The 21111-nt window shown below is 58.0% G+C and overlaps 1 protein-coding gene across 1 annotated transcript in view; it reads left to right on the top strand.

Annotated features, from left to right (window-relative positions):
- Positions 1 to 21111, top strand: part of ALDH1L1 (aldehyde dehydrogenase 1 family member L1) — a 47957-nt gene that overhangs the window by 11927 nt on the left and 14919 nt on the right. The window contains exons 8-15 of the mRNA XM_036869056.1: positions 423 to 548; positions 3118 to 3209; positions 9526 to 9673; positions 11082 to 11201; positions 12234 to 12361; positions 15868 to 16018; positions 16980 to 17050; positions 20173 to 20278. Coding sequence (XP_036724951.1) covers positions 423 to 548; positions 3118 to 3209; positions 9526 to 9673; positions 11082 to 11201; positions 12234 to 12361; positions 15868 to 16018; positions 16980 to 17050; positions 20173 to 20278 — 942 coding nt within the window. The remainder of the gene's footprint in view (positions 1 to 422; positions 549 to 3117; positions 3210 to 9525; positions 9674 to 11081; positions 11202 to 12233; positions 12362 to 15867; positions 16019 to 16979; positions 17051 to 20172; positions 20279 to 21111) is intronic.

Here is a 21111-nt window from a genome sequence, read left to right as displayed (position 1 = left end):
CGGTGTGAGCAGAAGGTGCCGTTTTCCTAGACCACTGTTACCCGACAGACGCGGTCTCTGCCGTGAGCTCACCTGCTTCTCCGCCCCGAGGGGCACCTGATGACCTCTGCCAGGTTTCTAGGGAGTTTCTGGAAGCTTGGCTCTTGGGTGATTCGTTGTTTTCTCCATTGACTTTCAAGGCAGTGCTTGAATTACTTTAGTCTAACGAGTAGGCATCAGTTTTGTAGCGTAACCCAACCATTACAGGTTTTCGAGCTTGAGAGCGTGGTGGGGTGGATGGCAGGGAAGGAGCTCGAGCGAGTCCCTACGGCAGCAGCCTCCTTGCCCCATCTGGGCTCCCGGGCCTGCCTCCGGGGAGGATGGAGACGAGCGTGTGCCCACCGCTCAGGCAGCCTCGGGTCCTGACAGCCTTCCTTTTGCAGCTGCTGGTGAAGAACATCCAGCTGGAGGATGGCAAGATGATCCCAGCCTCTCAGTTCTTCAGGGGAGCAGACAGCACTGGCCTCGAGCTGACGGAGGAGGACCTGGTCATGGCGGAGGCTGTGCGGGTAAGAGACACCTGCGGGGCCACCGTCGGGTGGGGCAGGTCGTGCACAGCAGGTGCGTTTCGCAAATCTCACCCCCCGGGGTCGGGCTGTGCACACCCTCTAAGGACGTATGTCCTGGCCCCGGGCACAGTGTTGGTCCTGTCCTGTCACGGGGCTTCCTGATGCCCCCTGCCCTTCCTTCCTGTGCCACTGGGACCTAGGATTGGCTGCTGGGTCCGACTCCTCTGGGGACACACTGTCAACAGTGGGCAGATAGAATAGCTGAAGGACCCAGCTGTCCTGCCGTAGGGCATGTGCGCCGGCACCTTCCGGAAAGGCTTCCCGAGAGGGAGACCCCCACGTGGTCACCAGCACAGCTGTCACAGTCGGCCGCCCTGGACTCTGGGCCACCCCGCCCGTGTGCCGCTGGACACCGCTGCCCTCTAGGAGGCCCGGTGTCGCCCCCACCTGGAGTCCAGGCATCGGCCACTTCCCAGGACCGCCCCTCCTGCTCTCTGCTCCACCACCCTCTCCCTGGAAGGCGTGGTTTTGAGGGTGTTTAGCTGTGTTGCTCAGAGGGCGCTGGATGGATTTTCAGCTGTTCAGTCATTCGGTCGTGGGTTTGCTTATTTGAGATACACGTCCAGACACGAGGGGTGTGATGGTCGGCAGTGTCTCTGCTGTCACGTGTGTCCCTTCTCACAGGGAAGAGAGCCAGAGAACGACCAGGCAAGGGAATAAAATAATTTCCGACGGGAGATGTGCTCAGAGGGCAGTAACGGTGATGGGAACGAGGTGCCTGGAGGCCGGGGATGCTGCAGAAGGGAGGTCGGGGAAGGCCACCCTGGGTAGGGAGGTGGTTTGTGCTGAGACCCAAGTGGAGAGAGACGGCAGGCACAGCACATGCCGAGGCCCTGAGAGCCGGGGAGCCACGGAGGGCCAGGCGACGGCCGCGGGGCGACCGGGTGCTCGTGACCAGTGCGGACGCAGGACCCAGCAGGGGGGGGCGGGGGAGCCTGCCGGTCCGGGGGGCACCGAGCACCTCCTCAGGTGGAGGCTGAACATTCTGTATGTCTATTAAAAAGAAAAAAGCGCCTGTTCATTCAAAAAGTATTCTTGGAGCAATTGCTCTGGCCCTGGGCCTGAGCCTGCCCTGGGGTTACGGGGCCAGCTGGACAGACTGCCTTCTGGAGCTTGTGGCCGAGTGGTACCGGGATGGCTGAGGCTGGTGGCAGAAGAGGTAACAGCTTAGTGGCAGCTGCTAGGACCTCAGTGCCGCTGGCCGTGAGGCCAACAGTCATAAGAAAAGCAGATGCTTCTGGAGTGTCCGGGTTGCTCTAAACTGAGTTCCGGCTGTGCAGCAGAGCCCTCACGGGCTCCCGCACCCCGAGCTCTGCCAGCCCCATTCCGGGGATGCCCCCAGGGCTGCCCTCAGCCCCTTGCCCAGATGAGGAGACCGAGGCAGGGGAGGCTGCCTGCATCTGACGGCTTGTCAGGGGCCGAGCCTCTGGACGAGGCCACGCGGCTGCTCGGGTTCCACACACCCCAGGAGGGCCGGCGGGCAGCGCCCACACAGCGACAGCGACTGCTGGCCCCGGGCTGAGCGAGCGTTGCAGTCAGTGAAGGTTTGGGGCAAGAGGTGATTTAGCAGTTGACCTTGAAGGATGCCCAGGATTGAGTGTGAGCTGGGGGTTCAAGGAAGCATGTCACCAGAGGGTGAGAGCCTGGGTGGAGGCCCGGGGAGAAGGCGCAGTTGTGTGGGGCGGGGATGGCTCGGGACGGCTGCTGATGGTCCCCAGGAGGATGGGGGGGCGGGAGCAAATCCAGGGCAGCCTCCTGAGAGAGTCCAGGGAGGGTCAGCCTAGGGGTCACTGGGGGCTGGTCCTGGTTGGGCCACAGCCTGGAGCCCGGCCTGAGTGTGGGCCTCCCGGCTCCTGCCCTGAAAGGCCCGGCTGGGAGCTGCCCAGCGAGCAGTCGTCCCATAGTGTCCCGTCGTGTTCCATCGTGACCCTTAGGATGGCCCTCCTGTGCTGCCCACTCGGCTTTCACTGCCCTGTCCACGCTCGTCCACGAGGCCGGGGGCAGGAACCACTGCCCTCCACAGGCCCGGGGCAGAGGGGCACAGAGCCAGCTAGCCTCTCTGTGAGGAGGAGACCCAGGGCTCCCGAGCCCCCTCGGTGGCCCCGTTCACTCACAGAACCACCCCCCGCTTTGCTCTCCCTTCCACGTGGCAGCACCCACGCACAGTGTCACGCGGGGACGCCCACCCTGGGCAACCCTCCAGGTGGAGCTGGCTGGGGGCGGGTCTCGGGAGCAGCTCTGGCACATCCGCCCTCCCGCCCCCCCGGACCAGCGTGGGGACCCCTGCGAAGCTGCGGTCAGGGTGAGGTGGGTGTGCGGACAGCAGCCTGGGCTCCTGCTGCCCCAGGGAGGCTATCACCCCAGTACCATGAGGCACCGGGAGCGTCACAGAGCGGAGTGGACGGGCCAGCCTGGCGCCGGGCAGTGCGCACACACCCGGGGCTGTTCCCACCCCCGCCGCTCGCGCCCGGGCCCCGGGAGCTGTGTGCTCACCGCTCCTGCTTTCCAGGGTGCCTGGAAACGGATTCTCCCCAACGTCCTGGAGGTGGAAGACTCCACTGACTTCTTCAAGTCGGGGGCCGCGTCGGTGGACGTCGTCAGGTAAGGCCTGGAGTGGGGGTGGTGTCCCAGGTGTCTCTGGGTCAGGAGTCACCCGAAAACGTAGTGGCAGGAAACCATGCGGGTCAAGGATCCAGAAAGGACGCACATGTGCAGGCCTCGGGCCCACCAGGAGTGGACCAGCGGGAGCTGGGACAGCTGGGCAGGCGTGTCCTCCCCCAGGCTGTGTCGTGGCCCCAGAGCGGCCACTCTGGGACTTGGACGTCTAGCTGGCGGCTCCCGGCTCTGCAAACATGAGACCAGCAAGCAGACAGGTGCGGGCCACTGCCCTGACTGGTCTCAGTGGCCACAAGCCCACCCAGATTCAAGGGCAGGGGCGGGACTGAGACCCACCCCTCATGGGAGGAAGATCAAACAATGTGCGGCTCTTTTATTTTTTGTATTTATTTTATTTACTTTTTAAAAGTAAATTTATTTATTTAGTTTTGGCTGCGTTGGGTCTTCGTTGCTGCGCGCGGGCTTTCTCTAGTTGTGGCGAGCGGGGGCTACTCTTCGTTGTGGTGCGTGGGCTTCTCATTGCAGTGGCTTCTCTTGTTGCAGAGCATGGGCTCTAGGCTTGCGGACTTCAGTAGTTGTGGCATGCGGGCTCAGTAATTGTGGCTCACAGGCTTAGTTGCTCCGCAGCATGTGGGCTCTTCCAGGACCAGGGCTCAAACCCGTGTCGCCTGCATTGGCTGGCAGATTCTTAAGCCCTGCACCACCAGGGAAGCCCTGTGTGGCTCTTTAAAAACTGCCACAAGCCCAACACCCCTGTGAAAGCCAGCATGTGTGGGGAGGGACCAGGCAGGTCGGGTCTGGTACAGGTGGGCACGTTGGGCTGGAGCACGGGTGGTCAGGGAATCATGATTGCAACTCTTTCTATTTCATTTTATTTTTTGAAAAGGATAGTTGTTTATTTTTTTTAAGTCTTTATTGAATTTGCTACAATATTGCTTCTGTTTTACGTTTTGGTTTTTTGCTGCGAGGCATGTGGGATCTTAGCTCCCCAACCAGGGATCCAACCCACACCCCCTACATTTTAAGGCAAAGTCTTAACCACTGGACCGCCAGGGGAGTCCCGCAAGTCTTTTTAAATTTTAGGAGTGACTTTACGTGCAGTGAGGTGCACGGATCTTGAGAAAACAGTTTGGTAGCTTTGATTTAACATGTGTAATGCACACGTTATAGCACATGTATAATATATATATTATGTGATATGTATCGTATCTCACAAGCTACACCTTGATGAAGACATGGGCCCCAGCCTCACTCTAGGGGATCCCTCCTGCCCCTCCCCAGTCGGCGGCCCCCAGGGATGATCTGTCACCACAGATCAGGTCACCCAGTCTTCAACTTCATGTGAACTGTCCCTCTTGCCCTTTAACAGGGGTAATAAGTTCTAATTTGTATAAAGAGAAGGATAATTTTGCATCTGTATTCATCAGGGATATTAGCTTGTAGTTTTGTTTCTTCTGATGTCACTATCTGGCTCAGGTATCAGGGTAACGCCGACCTCGTAAAGTGAGTTTTGGAGTGTTTCCTCCCCTTCCGTTTTTTTGGAAGAGTTTGAGAAGGATTGGTATTAATTCTTTTTAAATGTTGGGTGGGGTTCACCAGGTTTTCCCTGGTGAATCCCACCCAAAGTCCTGGGCTTTTCTTTGTTGGGAGGTTTTCGATCACCAATTCAGTCTCCTTACTTGTTATTGGTCTGTTCAGATTGTCTGTTTCTTTATGATTCAGTGTTGGTAGGTTGTGTGTTTCTGGGAATTTATCCATTTCTTCTGGGTCATTCAATTTGTTGATGTGTAATTGTTGACAGGAGTCTCTTATGATCCTTTTTATCCGTGTGGTATCTGTTGTATTGTCTCCTCTTTCATCTAATTCTTTTGTTTTAGTCTTATCTTTTTCCTTAGTCTACCTAAAGATTTGTCTCCTTTTTTTATCTTTTCAAAAAGCCAACTCTTAGTTTTGTTGATCTTTTCTATTGTTTTTTTTCCCCCGGTTTCTGTTTTATTTATTTCTGCTCTGATCTTTGTTATTTCCTTTCTTCTGTTACCTTTTGGCTTAGTTTGTTCTTCTTGTTCTGATTCCTTGAGGTGTAAAATTAAGTTGTTTATTTGAGATTTTTTTTCTTCATACAGACATTGATCACCATACACTTCCCTTTAAGAACTCTTTCTCTGTGTCCTATAAGTTTTGGTATGTTGTGTTTCCTCTTTCATTTGTCTCAAGATAGTTTTTGATTTCCCGTTTGATTTCTTTGGCCCATTGGTTGTTCAGGGGTGTGTTGTTTAGTATCCGCATTTTTTTGAATTTAGTTTTCCTCCAGTTTTTGGTTTCTAGTGTCTACCATTGTGGATAGAAAAGATGCTTGGTATGATTTCAGTCTTCTTAAATTTGTTAAGACATGCTTTGTGACCTAACCTGTGATCTGTCCTTGAGAAGAATTTGTGCCGTGCTGCTGGGTGGAATATTCTGTGTATGTGTGTTAGGTCCGTTTCATCCACAGAGTTAAGTCCCCTGTTTGCCTATTGATCTTCTGCTTGGATATTCTATGCATTGTTGAAAGTGAGGTATTGAAATCTCATGGATTTTTTGTGATGCTATTTCTCCCTTCAGTTATCTTACTATTTGTTTCGTACATTTAGGTGGCCTGATGTTGGGTGCACATATGTTTATAATTGTTATATCTTCCTGGTAAATTGACCCTTTAATAACCATTGTACAACGTCCTTTTTTTCTTGACAGTTTTTAATTTAAAATCTATCTTGTCTAATAAGAGTATGACTACCCCAGCTCTCTTTTGATTATTATTTGCATGGAATACCTTTACTATCCTTTTACTTTCAGCCTTTTTGCATATTTTCATCTAAAGTGAATCTCTTGTGGTATATGGATGGATGCTGTTTTTATCCAGTCTTACAACCTGTGTTTTTAATAGGAGAGTTCAATCCATTTCCATTTAACCAGATTACTGATAAAGGATTTACTTCTGCTGTCTGTCTGTTTCCTGTCTGTCTTTTATGCTTTTTGTTCCTCAGTTTCTCTATCACTGCCTTTTTCTGGTACTATACCACTTTGATTCCCTTTTTTTTTTTTTTTTAGCTATTTCTTAATTACCTTGGAGATTGCAGTTAACATCTTTAACTTACAGCAATGTAGTTTGAATAATACCAACTTAATTTCAATAAAATATAAACACTCGTATCCTATATATAGTCACCCCACCCCTTTATATTGTTATTATCCTAGATTACTTCTTTATACATTGAATACCCATTAATATAGGTGTTAAATTTTTGTTTTATATATTTGCCTATTATGTAATATAGTAAAAGGGGAGAAGTTGCGAACCATACCAAAAGTACAATAATACTGGCTTTCCTATTTACCTACGTAGTTACCTTTGCTAGTGCTCTTTACTTTTCCTTATGGCTTTGAGTTACTGTTTAATGTCCTTTCATTTCAGCCTGAAAGACTCCCTTTAGGGCAAGTTTACTAGCAACGAACTCCCTCAGCTTTTGTTTATCTGGAAATGTCTTAATTTCTCCTTCATTCTTGAAAGATAGTTTTGATGCATATGGAATTCTTGGTTGACACTTTTTTTCTTTCAGGACTTTAAATAAGCCATCCCACTGCCTTCTGGCTTTCATGGGTTTTGGGGGGGGGGAATCAGGTTGTAATCTTATTGAGGATCCTTTGTGTGTGATTAGCTTCTCTGTTGCTGCTTTCCAAATTCCATCCTTGTCTTTGGGTCTCAGCAGGTTGACTGTCACGTGTCTTGGTGTGATTCTCTTTGAGTTTATCCCGCTTGGAGTTCATTGAGCTTCTTGAATGTGTATATTCATGTGTTTCCTCAGACTTGGGAACTTTGGGGCATTATTTCTTCAAATATTTTTTCTGTCCTGTTCTATCTCTTCTCTGGACCTGGTATGATGAGTATGATCTGATAATGATGTTCCACTGGTCCCTGAGGCTCATTTTCATTTTCATTCTTATTTATTTATTTATTTATTTATGGCTGTGTTGGGTCTTCGTTTCTGTGCGAGGGCTTTCTCTAGTTGCGGCAAGTGGGGGCCACTCTTCATCGCGGTGCGCGGGCCCCTCACTATCGCGGCCTCTCTTGTTGCAGAGCACAGGCTCCAGACGCGCAGGCTCGGTAGTTGTGGCTCACGGGCCTAGTTGCTCCGCGGCATGTGGGATCTTCCCAGACCAGGGCGCGAACCCGTGTCCCCTGCATTGGCAGGCAGATTCTCAACCACTGCGCCACCAGGGAAGCCCCATCATTTTCATTCTTATTCATTCTTTTTTCTTTCTACTCCTCATACTGGATTATTTCAAGTTCACGATCTTTTCTTCTGCTTGTTCAGATGTGCTCTTGAAGCCTCTAGTGAGTGTTTCATTTCAGTTATTGTATCTGTCAGCTTCAGAATTTGTTTGGTTTATTATTATAATTTCTATCTCTTTCTTGATATTCTCATTTTTTTCATAATCATTTTCCTACTTTCCTTTAAGTCATTGAACACATTTTTTTTTTAATTTATTTATTTATTTATTTTTGGCTGTGTTGGGTCTTCGTTTCTGTGCAAGGGCTTTTTCTAGTTGTGGCAAGCGGGGGCCACTCTTCATCACGGTGCGCAGGCCTCTCACCGTCACGACCTCTCTTGTTGTGGAGCACAGGCTCCAGAGGCGCAGGCTCAGCAATCGTGGCTCACAGGCCCAGTTGCTCCGCGGCATGTGGGATCTTCCCAGACCAGGGCTCGAACCCGTGTGCCCTGCATTGGCAGGCAGATTCTCAACCACTGCGCCACCAGGGAAGCCCTGAATACATTTAAGATGGTTGATTTAATGTCTTTGATAATAATCCCTAGGGATGGTTTCTTCCAAACTCTTTTTTCCTGTAAATGGGCCTGTTTCTTTGTACGTTTTGCAATGTTTTGCTCAAACTGGACATTTTGAGTGTAATGCTGTGTCAGTTCTGAGAATCTGATTCTCTCACTCCGGGGAGGTAGTTAAATCTTGCTTGCTGAGCGTTGGAGCCATCCATTTGTGACTTTTCCAAACTTTTCTTTGCATGGTGTGTATTCCTTGCTGTGTGTAATCATTGAAGTTTCTCTTCTGTTATCCCTGTGGTCATACACACTATGCAAAGCATGTATGGGATTGGCCAGCCTTTGGGCCAGCCCCTCAGCGATCAAAAGCAGCCTCAGCACTTGGAACCCACGACCCAGCTGTGTGGAGGACGAGGTCCTCATTGCCCCCCAACCCCCGCCTCCAGGAGGCCACAGCAGGAGTGACCTGCTGCCACTGCCGCCTCCTGCCCTGGGGGTGGAAAGGCTGGAAGTTACTGCCACAGCCCAGCTCTTCACCACGTTCTTCCCTGGAAGCTGCAAGTGTCGACCAGACTCGAGAATTCCAAAGCATTTGATTCAGACAATTCCTGCCTGTTCAATAGTTGTTTAGGTGGAGGGACGGATTTTTGGAGCTTCTTGCTCTGCCATTTTGTGTCTGTAAATGGGCTTTTATTTCTCTTGGGTAAATACCTAAAAGTGTTGGGAAGTATATGTTTAATTTTTAGGGAACTGCCAAAGTGCTTTGCAAAGTGGCTTCCAAAGTACTGTTTTACAATCCCACCAGCAGGGTACGAGGGTTCAGGTGCTCTGCACCCTCACCAGTGGTTGGTATGGTCAGGCTTTTAAGTTTAGTTATGCTGGTAAGTACGGAGCCGAATCTCATTGTAGTTGGTTTGCATTTCCTACTGACGAGTGATGCGAAGCATCTTTTCATATGCTTATTTGCCGTCCATATTTCTTCCTTGATGAAGCATCTGGTCAATCTTTTGCCTATTTTCACTTGGATTTTTTTCTTAGAATTGATTTTAAGAATTATTTACATATTCTGGAGCCGAGTCTTTTATCAGGTATGTGATTTGGAAATATTTTCTCCCAATCTGTGGCTCGTCTTTTCATTCTTTTCACACTGTCTTTCAATGATTATTATTAATCTTCTATTAATTATTACCACGTGGATTGTCTCATTTACTCATCAGGAAATAGTAGAGGAGCCATGATTGGTCCAATTTTACAGGCAAAGAAACTAGGCTCAGAGCAATTGGTCACTTGCCCAAGGTCACAAATTCGTAAGTGGTGGAGCCAGAACTTGAAACCAGAGCCTCTGAATCCACGGACGGGGCTTTTAACCCTAACTCTAGACTGACACCCACGCCTCGGGGGCTGAGATGAGCCACCACCTCTGCCGCTAGAACCAGGCAGGTCTGCCAGGCCTCCTCCAGGCCCTCGCTTTTCCATCTTCCCTCCAGATTGGTTGAGGAAGTGAAGGAGCTGTGTGATGGCCTGGAGTTAGAGAATGAAGACATTTACATGGCAACCACCTTCGGGGACTTCATCCAGCTGTTAGTGAGAAAGATGCGAGGGGACAACACGGAGAGCAAGTGCGTCATCGACCACGTGAGTCCTGGGCCCCCCACGCGGGCCCGGCCTGGGTGTCATCGACCACGTGAGTCCCGGGCCCCCCACGCGGGCCCTGCCTGGGTGTCATCGACCACGTGTGTCCCGGGCCCCCCACGCGGGCCCTGCCTGGGTGTCATCGACCACGTGAGTCCCGGGCCCCCCACGCGGGCCCTGCCTGGGTGTCATTGACCACGTGAGTCCCGGGCCCCCCACGCGGGCCCTGCCTGCACACCCCTCAGGCACCCATACCTGTGGATCCACAGTGACACTTGGGGGAAGGCTGGATGTCCAGAAGCTTTAGTGACCCAAGCTTCCCTTGGTAATTCCAAATAGCCTAAAGATGCCAGGCGGTAGGACAAACTCAACAGAGGAAATTGTTGTCTAAGACTCAGTATAGGGGACAAGTTCGGTCCCAAGACAGGAGACAGGGTATTAAGGAGAGACTTTTACAGTGTGCTTCTCTCTCCACCCCCTTTCTCCTTTGGTGGGTTTCCTGGCGTGGCTTTCAGCCCTGCCAACTCATCCTGTACCCCCATGTGACCCTCGCCCCTAGTCCTGGCCCCACCACCGCCCAGCAATGGCAGCGGCTTCCTGCTGGTGTCAGCCTCTGGCTTGACTCGTGGCTTCTCAGCTCTTCCATCACCTGTGCAACCAGTCACCTGTGTGAAATTCCGTTGGTTGAAACAAAAGAGAGAGAAAGGGATTGGGAATGTTCTCCCAATAAGGAAAACAAATGATCCTCTACATTCAACTTGTATATATGAAGTATGAGGAAGTAACTGCAAATCGATTTTTTAAAGAAACTGTGGAAAAACCATCCCTGGGGTATCTCAGTAGACTACCAACTCCTATGGGAATTAGCTTTGTGATAGTTTGTCTGGCTGGTGCTTTGGAACAAGGGCTGATGAAGAAAGTACGGGTGACCAGGGTGGACACCAGGCTGGCCTTAGGGTTGTGGACAAATGACTGCGGAAGGAGGGCCGGCATCCCAGAGGCTCCGCGTTCAGCGTGGGATTGCAGGCCCGAGGGGCAGTGAGCGGGGGCCGCGTCGTGTCTGGGGGCCGCAAGTGCTGTCTGCCCACTGGCGCTTCCTGTGTGCGGAGGCCACGCAACCAGCCCAAGGTCAGTGGCAGAGCCGGGGCTCCAGCCGGGCAGTCTAGCTGCGGAGTCTGGCCCTCCATCTCTTCTTATCACTCAGCTGCCACCTCTGCCCACACAACAGCTCCCTGGGCAGCAGGGCTGGATCCGACGAGGAGGCCGAGGAGGCTGGGCTCTTGCTTGTGTATTTGGAGTGGGGGGGACAGGGCGAGTGGTCCCTGTGTCTCTGGTGGGGTCGTGCCCATCAAGGATGCCCGTTCGCAAAGAATATACACTGCAGCTCCAGCCTGTGACCCTTCATCCCCAGGTGGAAAAGACCGTGAACAAGCTGACCCTCCGAATGCCCCACCAGCTCTTCATCGGAGGCGCGTTTGTGGACGCCGAGGGCGCCAAGACCTATGAGACCATCAACCCGACAGACGGAAGTGTGAGTGCAGGCCCAGCACCCCCTTGCCCCGCACAGGCCCCCGATGCCCCCTCTCCCATCTACTCCCCCTCCCCAGTCTGGGGGCCTCTGGGTCCCGGCTGGGGGCCTCTGCTGGGGCGAGAAAACGCTGCAGTCAGCCTCCAGCCCTTCCTACGGGAACGGCGTAGAGGCAGATGCGGTGGGGAGGGTGGTGGGGACGCGGGAGGACTCTGGAGGGTCTGCAGCAGAGCGAAGCCCTCCCAAGGAGGAAACGGAGGCCATTCCCTCCCCTCCACACCTCAAGAACAACCCCAGCGTCGGGAGGGCCCGCCTCGCATCCCGGGTTTGTCAAGACGCCCTGGCTGTAGCTGTCCTGCTTAGTGCACACGTATGGCACTGTCACTTTCGTGCACGCTCCCACACTCCTTCCTACAGACGCACACCGCAGAAGACAGGGCCTCAGAACGGTCCTCTGAGGGGAGTTTAAGAAAGTGATGGGTAGAGTGTGTGGACCCAGACAGGTGCCCTCAGGCGGGAAAGTCAGGCGCTGCCACCACAACCTCGGGGCCAGTTTTGGGAAGCCCAGGCAGGAGGCTGTGTGGATGCCTGGTGCCGGGGCCGTGGGCAGGGAGGGCACAGCCTACCTGTGGTGACCAGCAAGGAGGCGCTGGCCTCCGCCCTCCCACCCCGTCCAGGTGGCGGGAGGTATGGGGGCCTGTGCTCTCGGGAGGTGGGCACCTCGGGGCATGGGATGCAGGGGGGTCGGGCTGGCCCGCCTGCGACTGTGCCTCACTAAATTTATGGGTCTCTGCTCTCGGTTTGCAAACGCTGAGCTGACCCTCGGCCTTACGGCTTCAGTCTGAGTCCGTCACCCTGTTTGGGGTCAGCGGGAGAGTAGAGGGAAGGCCCTCGGGACGTAGGAACACGGCCCTTTCTGCAGGCCCCATCTCCCCTCGTCGTGCAGACCCTGCCCATGTCCTCCTGTCCGCCGACCTTGGCCTCCGCGGCCGCCCAGGTGGCCAGGCAGGGCTTCAGGGCTCCGCTCCACCACAGGTCATCTGCCAGGTGTCCCTGGCCCAGGTCAGCGACGTGGACCAGGCCGTGGCTGCTGCGAAGGACGCCTTTGAGCACGGGCTGTGGGGGAAGATCAGCGCGCGGGACCGGGGCCGCCTCCTGTACAGGTGGGACCTCGCCCGCACCCGCCTGCCTGTCCCGGGCCTTCCTCTCAGGCCGCGTCCTCGCGTCCTCACGGTGGGGGGGGGGGGCGGTCCTGGAAGGGCAGTGTGACCACGGCCTGAGGCCCAGGGGAGGCTTCTCAGGGGAAGTAGCTTGAGAGGCAGGAGGGACTGTCCCAGGCGGGGGCCCGGGGGAGGTGCCCGGCTGGAGGGAACAGTGTGGGCGGAGACGAGGCACCGAGTGAGTGAGGGTGCGCTTCGGAGCGGAGCCGCTGCTGCAGGGTAACAGCTGCTCCTGGGCCGGCCCAGAAGGCACCGCTTGCCTGGCCTGCCGGGTGGCCTGGGCCGGCGCGGGGCTCCCAGGAGCCGGTGGGCGGGGTGGGGCGGGGCGGGGCGGGCCGGGGCGGGGCGGGGCGGGGCGGGCCGGGCCGGGCCGGGCCGGGCCGGGCCCCGTGCGTCCTGGCCCAGCCGGCCTCTGGCTGCCAGAGTCTCCTGTCTCACGTTCCTCTGCTGTTAAACCCTCGGCCCCGTCGGAAGTCCAGGGAAGGGTCGGGGACGCTCCGGCTCATGACCCGGGTGGGGGTGAGGTGCGGGGGAGAGCTGCTGCCCGCCCTCCTCGAGCCAGGCGGTCCCGCTGGGGAGGAGCAGGTGCCCCAGGAGGCGGGGTGGTGCTTCCAGAAGGGGGCTGCTGGCCGATGAACTGAGCGGGGTCGGGAAGCCTGCTGAGACGGCCTCAGGAAGCCGTTTTTCTCTCTGGGTCCTGGGGAGCCGGGCTGGGGCCAGGTCGCACTGCGGGTCCCAGCTTGTCACTGGGCGGGAGGGCCCCCACCGTAGCCTTGCCGTCTGAAGGCCTTTTGTTTCCACTCCAGAGGCCAGAAATGCCGGGGCAGCTGCCACACAGGCAGCCGGAGAGAGGGGCCAGAGTGGTTTGCAAAACAGAACGGAGATGGTGGGTTTGGGGCGGGCGAGGGCACGCCCAGCCTGCCGTATCTCAGGAGCCATCAGTTGGAAGGCATTGGCTGGAGATCTGAGGCCCCAGAGATCTGGCAGGGCTGTGAACCCTGGCAGAGCAGGGACCCTGGTGGGCTGCCCTGAGCCAGACCGCGTCCCTCCCCCGAGACCCTCTGCTGCCCTGTGGTGGCACATGTTGCAATAGCCCCACTGGCCACAGGACCTTGGGGGAGGTGCCCCGAGCAGCTGTGTAGACAGACCCCTCAGGGCTCTACAGCTCCTGGCGACCCAGTTCCCTCCCAGTCCCTGGAGAGGGGCGAGACGGGATTTCCCTGGTCCATGGAGGGAAGTGGGACCCCCGTGGACACATCACAGGAGGAAGACACCACGCAGTTACGGGAGAAGCTGGGCAGAAAGGCCCAGGGGGAGAGTCAGAGAAAGTCACCAGACACCCCCAGGAGCCGGGGAGCCGTGTACCCAGCTGCCGGAATGGACCCTGCAGAGCCGGCGGGCGTCCGTGGAAAGCTGCTGCCCTGTGCTCGCACACTTCCTTGGGTCCACGGCCTAGAGTCTGGTGGTGGCCCGGGCTGCCGTGGTCAGGGGCCGGGGGAGGGGGTCTGAGCCGCCTGGCACCTCAGCGTCTGCCCCTCCCGGTGCCCACCCCGCAGACCTTCAGGAGGCCAGCGCTGCCTGCCTGCTCTTCCCCGACCTGGCGCTGTGCGGGGACCAGGCTCTGTCAGGCAGAAGGCACCCTCACCCAAGCTGCCCCCCAGCCTCCCAAGCAGCTCAGGTGACAATTACTTAGGGACTCGTGACACGGCCACATCACGCGCACGTGGCATTTTGCACAGGTGTGGTGGGTGGAGGGATTGGGGGCTGACCAAGGAAGAAGGCGTGGCCACGAGAGCCAGCAACACACCGCAGGCTTCATCGGGCGGCACCCCGCAGCGGGAGGCCCCCCGAGGCTGCAGTGGCGGAACAGGGGCGCTCCCGGGGGGAGAGGGTCCTGAGAGGGGCTCCCGTGTCCGGGTGAAGTCACCCAGCAGCACGCACGCCAGGGTCTCTGTGTCAGAGGACTGGGAAGGCCCGTGGCTGTAACTGCCCGGCCTGTCTCAGCAGTGGTAACAACTGTCGGGTGAGGTTCCTGGGGGACGCATCCACTTACCAATGGCTAAAAATGTGCATGTTTGGGCTATCTTTAATATAATTGGATGCGTAAAAGTTGGCGCTGGCGGGCTTTTGAGCTAAAGTGTCTCAGGCTGCAAACACCTTAAAAGACAGGAGACATGACAATCTAGGGGCCGACACACACAGGCCACCTCATGCTGATTTTACTATGGATTTATGTCTTTGGCCTTCTGTCCTCGTAGCTGACGGAACCCTCGTCCTTGTAACGCCAACAACACGGCGTCTCCACTGTTTGGTCTATAGTTTTTCTCAAAAAGTGACTTACCTTCGCTCCCGTACCCGGAGAGTGACCTGGCACGTGCCTGTCTCTGCAGTGGCGGTGGGCCCTTCCGCTCAGTCCCCAGTCCCCCTTGCCAGCCCCACACTGTGTGTGGGCCGTGCACCCAGCAGGTGCCGGAGGTCGGGGAGAGCAGGAGGCCAGAGCTGTCTCCGTGCTCGCGGGAGAGGCAGGCAGTCTGGAACACCTGTCCCAGCGTATGTCTGTGCCGGTCGGAGACTTTGAAGGGCTGCGGGGTGTGATTGGTGGTGGGGGGGGGCCGCAGCCGGCTTCCCGGGCCTGAAAGAGGCGCAGCGGTCGGGACGGGAAGCGGGAGGGGGCGTGGGGAGAGCCGTCCAGGCGCCGGGCGGGGCTGACTTACCTGAGCACCTGGACGAGGCTGACGTGGAGGGGGAAGAGGGCGGCGACACCATGGTCCCGGGAGGAAACGGGCAGGGCCTCGGGGCCGGTGGGCCGGGCAGGGGTTGAGGCCGCATCCTGAGTGCGGTGGGCAGCTTCGGGGTCCTGGGGTGTTCGGGCCGTGCTGGCGGCCGCACCAGTGGCAGGGTGCAGAAGGAGCGGGTCGGCCGGCTTTGATCCCACGGCGGAACTCGTCACGTGCAAGACCGAGGGCTGCTCTGGATTGGTGGTCTCCACCTGCCCCTGGTGCATGAGACCCTCACACGGCGGGGGGAGGGGGCGTCCCAACTCCCAGGCGCCCACAGCAGACGCCCACAGGGACCGCTGAGGGCGGCTGGACGCGGGCTCAGCCGGAGGAGGCTGTGCAGGTACAGCCGCGTGGAGTGCTTGGTGCTCGAGCCCGGCATGCTGTCCCCGGACAAGGCCTCTTGTCGCAGAGGCAGCGGGTGTGATTAGGAAGCAGTGGATCCATCGATACCCCCGGGAGGAAGAGAGAGAGGAGAGGAGGGGGCCGGGGCACCAGGCTCACGCCCCTCCAGCCAAGGAGACGCCGCCGTCCCGTCTCACGGATGAGGACGCTGAGGCCGGCACCTGAGCGAGGTGGAGCTGGCAGCGCCCCCGGCTCCTAAGGAAGGGCCCCGAAAGGGCAGGCGAGGCCGTGCCCGGCCTGAGCCCGGCTCCCTCCCCGCCCCCTCAGGCTGGCCGACCTCATGGAGAAGCACCAGGAGGAGCTGGCTACCATCGAGGCCCTGGACGCGGGGGCCGTCTACACGCTGGCCCTGAAGACCCACGTGGGCATGTCCGTCCAGACCTTCCGCTACTTTGCTGGCTGGTGCGACAAGATCCAGGTGGGGCCCCCGCGGGCGTCCGGGCCGGCACGGCACTCTGCGGGCCGCGGCACAAACCGCCGCAACGTTGTGGCCTTAAGGAAATGCCGGGCATTCGCTCCCGGTTCTGCAGGTGGGAAGCGGGTCGGGCTGGGCTGGGCTCCGTGCCAGGGTCTCAAGGGTCGGTGTCGGGGTGTCGCTGGGCTGGGCCTTGCGGCAGCTCCGGGGAGGACCAGGTGTTAGCAGCGCCCGGGGGCAGGGCTGCGGCCGGGGCTCCTGCGGTCCTGTCTGCGGTCCTCGCCCAGCCCTCCCCAGCCCATCCCTCTGACTCTCTGCTGCCACGAGCTAGAGGCCTAGAGGAGAGCCGCCTGCTCTCCCCGAGGTTCCCGTGGTTATGCTCGGCCCACCCGCACCACCTCCCCATCCTGAGGCCAACTCTGCCCTACTGTGTCATCGTGCGGGCAGCCCAGCAGGTCCCAGGGGTCAGGGCCTCGCTTGGGGGCCACCACTGGAGGTTTTCCTGCTGCAGGCAGTGGTGGGTGAGCCCCTGCAGGGAGACCCACGGCTGCGGGGCTCTCGGGGTCTCTGCTGGGTCTGGGCTCTCACCCAGTCCGAGTGCAGCCGCGAGTTCGAGGGAGGTGGTCTGCCTATTGCCTGCTCCCCGTTAGCCTCTGCGTCACAGGCCTCCTGGGCCAGCACAGCCCCCAGAGGCAACCGGCGCCCACCCTGGCCCCTGTCTGCCCCAGAGGCCGTCCCTGTGCAGGACCTGCTTCCTGTCTGAGGACTCGGCCAGGCTCGGCTCCTCACCCCCTGTGGCCGCCCGCTCCGCCCGGCTCTGGACCCCTCAGCTGTCCTGTCCTGCACGAGCGGGGGATCGGGACACAGCCCCGGTCCCTCCCCGGGGCCCAGGCGCAGGCTGGCTGCCCAGAGGGGAAGGGGTGAGGGGCCAAGCCCCTCCCGGTGATGCTGCTGCTTCTTCCAGGGCGCCACCATCCCCATCAACCAGGCCAGACCCCACCGGAACCTGACCATGACCCGGAAGGAGCCCATCGGGTGAGTCACACGCCGGGCACTTTTTAGGACTGCGTGGGGGGCTCAGACGTCCTCTTTCTGTGTATTTATCAGACAGCTGTTTATTTGCCAGCCACTACCTCCCAGACATGACAAGGGCCGGAGATGCAAAGAAGAGAAAAACCAATGCAAATTCCTGTTCTCAGCGTGAAAGCAGCTTTCACCTCCACAGCCCCTGGTCCCTGCCAGGCACTGTTTAACGACTTTGAGACTATAATTGTATCTAATCCCTACGGTAACCCTCCATCAGTCAGGGTCATGGGGGGAACAGAGGGCACGCCCCAAGATTTTATCTGAAGAGTGTAATGACCGGGGTACTTAAGGACAGGGAATTCCTACACAGCAGCGGGGACAGGAGCCCTCAGCGAGACCAGCCCGCGGCACAACGAGGAGGACAGACGTCCAGTCAACACGGAAAGACTAGGTTTGGGAGGGATTTTAAACCCGCAGCGAGGGGCCCCATGTTACCATCCGATGTCCAAAGGCCCGTGGGGGCAGCAGGCCCGCCTCGGCCGAGGCCACCCGGCAGTGACCGCTGAGACCTGGCGTCTCGCCCGCGAGGCTCAGTGCGGGGACTCGCTAACGCAGGACGGGGACGGGCACCCGAGGAGACGGCACGTGGCAGAGCTAAGGGCTCAGCACGTGGAGGCAGACGCCGCCGGGAGGGGCTCAGTGCCGGGGGAGAGCATGGGGTCAGGACACAGGGGCTGCAGGAACCACCCCCCCCAGCAAAGAACTACCCAGCCAAGGTGTCAGCAGTGTGGAGCCAGGACCCTGCTCAGAGCCGCCCTCAGGTGCAGGGGCCAGGGGCCAGTCACGTGAGTCTGCGAGGTCCCTGAGCCTCAGCCCCCGCACAGGGGGCCCATCCCGTCGGACTGAGTAGGGCGCTGACCCTGCCCGGGTGCCTGGCTGCCGGGCGAGTCGGTGGGGAGGCCTTCCCTGTACTGGCGGGTGGGGGGCTCTGTCGGGGCTTCGTAACCAAGCACCACAGCCTGCGAGACTCGCGCCGCGGACTTTGGTCGTCTCAGTGTCTGGGGGCCGGGGGTGTCGACTACGTGTCGGTAGAGTTGGCTCCTTCTGAGGCTGCCCCACTTGGTGCCCCTGGGCTCTGCCCTCGCGCCCACACGGCCCTCTCCCTCTGCGGGTCTGTCTCCACAGGGCTCTCCGTTCATAAGGACGGCGGTCACGTGGGGTTAGGCGCCCACCCTAATCCGGCGAGACGCCATCTTAACTAATTACACTTGGGATGGCCCTGTTTCCAGATCGGGTCCACCTGGGGCACTGGAGCTAAGCCCTCAGCGCCGGGATGCGAGGGCATGGTTCAGTCTTGAGGGCAGGATGTCTCTGCTGCGTTTTCTTCTTCGGACCCTCAGCCTCCTTCTCCTCGGTGACCTCTCCCACTTCCCTGGGGGCTCTTGCCCTGCCCCCTCTGCTGCCTTGTCCCTCTGGGTGTGCTGGGTGTATGTGGGGTGAGGACCGGCTTTCCTACCCCCTCAGCACACCCCACCACTCCCAGGAAGGTGTGTGGGGCCCCGTGCCGGCCCCAGGCCCCACTGTGCTCCCGCTCTCCCGGCCCATGAACCCTGTGGCTCCTCACCGACCCGTCATGCCCTTGGCCTCTGCGCGTGCCCTTCCCACTGCCGGCTCAGCTGAGCCATCATCGTCTGGGGAGACGTTCCCTGCTGATGATGGAGGTGATGACGATGAAGAGGATGGTGGTAATGACGGTGAAGGTGATGACAGTGAAGAAGATGGTGATGAAGTGATGATGGTTAAGATGTTGACAGTGAAGATGGTGGTGACGATGGAGAGGAAGATGGTGATGAAGATGGTAATGATGGTGAAGAAGATGGCGGTGAAGATGGTGACGATGGTGATGAAGATGATGGTGAAGATGGTGATGATGGTGAAGAAGATGACAGTGAAGATGGTGATGATGGTGAAGAAGATGACGGTGAAGATGGTGATGATGGTGAAGAAGATGACGTTGAAGATGGTGATGATGGTGAAGAAGATGACGGTGAAGATGGTGATGATGGTGAAGAAGATGACGGTGAAGATGGTGATGATGGTGAAGAAGATGACGGTGAAGATGGTGATGATGGTGATGAAGATGACGGTGAAGATGGTGATGATGGTGAAGAAGATGACGGTGAAGATGGTGATGATGGTGAAGAAGATGACGGTGAAGATGGCGATGGTGATGAAGAAGATGACGGTGAAGATGGCGATGATGGTGATGAAGATGATGGTGAAGATGTTGGAGGTGATGAAGATGATGGTGAAGATGTTGGAGGTGATGAAGACGATGGTGAAGATGAAGACGGCAGTGACAATGACGAAACAGCAGTCACTTGGTCTGCACGGGGCTCCATGTGGACAAGCTCATCTAACTGTCTGACTCACAGGGAGGGGCTGCCATCACCGACTTCTCGGGGTCAGGAGGAGGCAGGGCCACGTGCCTCCTGGGAGCACAGGTGTCATCAGTAGGTCTCCTAGGACGTGGGGGCTCCCTCCATGGAGACACTGCCCAGCCAGAGGCTCCTCTGGGGCAAAGGGGAAGCACTGACACTGGACACCATCTCTCAGTGCACAGCAGGCAGGCTTTGTCAGGTCCCCAGACTGACTGTGTCCTTCTTGTCTCCTCGGCACCGACCCTGGCCTGATGCCCAGGAGGACCCTCAGCCACAGCCACCTGTGGGACCCTTGACCCTGTCTCAAATCCTCCTGGTCCACACATATGACCCCTGATTCTCTCCCGCGTCCCCCCGGCCACCCCTGTGACCCCTGACTGTCTCCCAGCCCCTGCCTGCTGTCACCGCCCCATCTCCTGGTGCTGCCCGTACCCAACTGTGTCCCTAGACTGTGTCCCATCAGAAGCTGTGCGGTGTCCCCTGCCATCACACCCTGCTGGGAAGAGGGGCTACCGCCAGACTGGACATACTGCCCCATCAGGGCCTGGGAAGGCAGGTGTCAGCGGTCCCTCTGCGGGGCCATTGGCGCCGCATCGGGAGCCTGGCCCTGGGGTGGAGAGGCGGCGGTGGCAGGTCCACACGGGACCCAGCCGAGCGGAGAGACGAAGGCCTGCTTCCCTCGTCCGACAGGGTCTGTGGCATCGTCATCCCCTGGAACTACCCCTTGATGATGCTGTCCTGGAAGACGGCCGCCTGCCTGGCCGCGGGGAACACAGTGGTGATCAAGCCTGCCCAGGTGGGTGCGGGCACGCCCTGGCGGGGCCTGAGGGCTTGGAGGGCGGGTGGCACCTGCGAGGGGCGACGGGCAAGGAGGAGGGCCCTGCGGGTGAGGGCGGCCCTCGTGGGCCGGCGCACGGGGCGGAGGCGGCCTCGGGCGGATCTGGTGTTGTTGGGGCCGCGGGGCCGAGTCAGGCTAGCCGGGCTGCGCGTGCAGCTGCTTGGTGAGTGGTTGGCGGTCTTTCACAGGCGCCAGCTCAGCCCCCTTGCGCGGCCCCGGGAACCAGGATCCGGGCCCCGAGCCCTGGGTGTCTGCTGTTAGAGCTGGTGCTTCAGGGCCCAGACATCCTGGGGAAGCTTCTATGTGTCCACCACCCAGGCCCCTCTCAGAGTAGCCATGTGACGGGGTCCCTCATGCAGGCTGAGGGGCCTGAGCAGGGTGCCCTGCGGTGAGGTCACCCCACGAGCCTCGGACCCTCATCTGTACTTTGGAGGGTTCAGTTAGGAGCTGAAGGTCAGATGCTGGGGCGGTGGGCCCAGGGGGTCTCACTCAGCTCCTGTGGGGCGATTTGGCCTCAAGGGTATTAACATAGTAAAAACCAGCAAAATGATACTGGCTTATAGTGTCTACCCTGAGTTAGGCACTCCTCAGGCATTTTAACATGCATAACAAATTTCCCAGTAATTTGCGTACATCTGCTTACTAACCCCTGAGGTGACCCTTAACCTCCCCCTTTAGCGTGGGGGCATGCTGAGAGGTCAAAGCAATTGTCCCTGGAAGGCCCCACTCCCCCAGCCCCCACAAAGTCTGGGCACCCACAGATGCACCTCTCAGCCTGAGGCCCAGCGGTG

The sequence above is a fragment of the Balaenoptera musculus genome, chromosome 11 (assembly GCF_009873245.2).
Source record: "Balaenoptera musculus isolate JJ_BM4_2016_0621 chromosome 11, mBalMus1.pri.v3, whole genome shotgun sequence".
In the NCBI taxonomy this organism is placed as follows: Eukaryota; Metazoa; Chordata; class Mammalia; order Artiodactyla; family Balaenopteridae; genus Balaenoptera; species Balaenoptera musculus.
The sequence above is the reverse complement of the archived record's forward strand: the minus strand, read 5'-3'. Positions and strand labels throughout refer to the sequence as shown.